The following is a 1,091-nucleotide window of genomic DNA, read 5'->3' as shown; positions in this document are numbered from 1 at the left end:
CGCTCTTCCGATCTGGTGGGGTTGGGCAGAGAGTAATGCAAAAACCCATCACCTTCAAGAACTGGTTCAGGAGCCTCTCTTTCTTCTTGGCCATCTCCTCCTCTGCCAGCAACTTCTGCTGAAACAGAAGCAGCTGCTCCTCATCCGACAACGGCACCTTGGCTTTTTTCCCTTTCTTAGACATAGCTGAATCTAGGCGAGGATCCTCCACCTGCCACGGCCAGCATTAAAAGGGCAGGAGGAAAACGTCCCCAGAGAAGAGCCTTCTGGGACTGCCCCTGCAAGGGAATGTGACCTTAGATCTCAGACCTCAGGCTAGAGAAAACTTGGGAGAGCGGTGTGGCAGGGTTCCCAAGCCAAAGGACGCTTCTCCGTCTCCTAGCAACGGAGATCTCACTAAGATGGCGCTGTAGCAGCTAAGAGAAGGCGCCCCGTCTTGGAGCGCCCTCTGCTCGCTGGAGGACCTCAGTCAGTTTCTGAGAGAGGGTCGTTTCCTCCTCAATGAATATTCTAAAAATCTTTTGGGGGTATTATTTTTCAGTAATGGCCATATCTTAAAATATATGTAATAACTAACTTTTGAGAGATATGGAGAAACAGGAATCTTCACAAACTGTTGGTGGCAAAGGTAAAATGGTAGAGCCATTTTGGCAGTTTGGCAGTTTCTTAAAATGTTAAACATAAATTTACCTTGTGATCCAGTAATTTCACGTTTAGATATCAATCTAAGAGAAGTGAGAGTGTATCCATATAACGACTGTCACAGGAATGTTCTTAGTGGCTTTAGTCATAAAGAGTTCAGTTCAGTCACTCAGTGGTGTCCGACTCTTTGCAACCCGTGAATCACAGCACGCCAGGCCTCCCTGTCCATTACCAACTCCCGGAGTTCACCCAAACTCATGTGCATCGAGTCGGTGATGCCATCCAGCCATCTCATCCTCTGTCGTCCCCTTCTCCTCCTGCCCCCAATCCCTCCCAGCATCAGGGTCTTTTCCAATGAGTCAACTCTTCGCATGAGGTGGCCAAAGTATTGGAGTTTCAGCCTCAGCATCAGTCCTTCTACTGAACACCCAGGACTGATCTCCTTTAGG

At 48.5% G+C, this 1,091-nt stretch overlaps 1 protein-coding gene across 1 annotated transcript in view; it reads right to left on the bottom strand.

The window, feature by feature from the left end:
* The window catches only part of CCDC65 (coiled-coil domain containing 65), an 8,343-nt gene extending 7,963 nt beyond the window's left edge, over positions 1 to 380 (bottom strand). The window contains exon 1 of the mRNA XM_010857742.1: positions 53 to 380. Within this exon, the coding sequence (XP_010856044.1) occupies positions 53 to 184 (132 nt within the window). The 5' untranslated portion in view covers positions 185 to 380. The remainder of the gene's footprint in view (positions 1 to 52) is intronic.
* Between the last annotated feature and the right edge of the window lie 711 nt (positions 381 to 1,091).

The sequence above is a fragment of the Bison bison genome, unplaced genomic scaffold, assembly GCF_000754665.1.
Source record: "Bison bison bison isolate TAMUID 2011002044 unplaced genomic scaffold, Bison_UMD1.0 scf7180017864383, whole genome shotgun sequence".
Taxonomy (NCBI): Eukaryota; Metazoa; Chordata; class Mammalia; order Artiodactyla; family Bovidae; genus Bison; species Bison bison.
The sequence above is the reverse complement of the archived record's forward strand: the minus strand, read 5'-3'. Positions and strand labels throughout refer to the sequence as shown.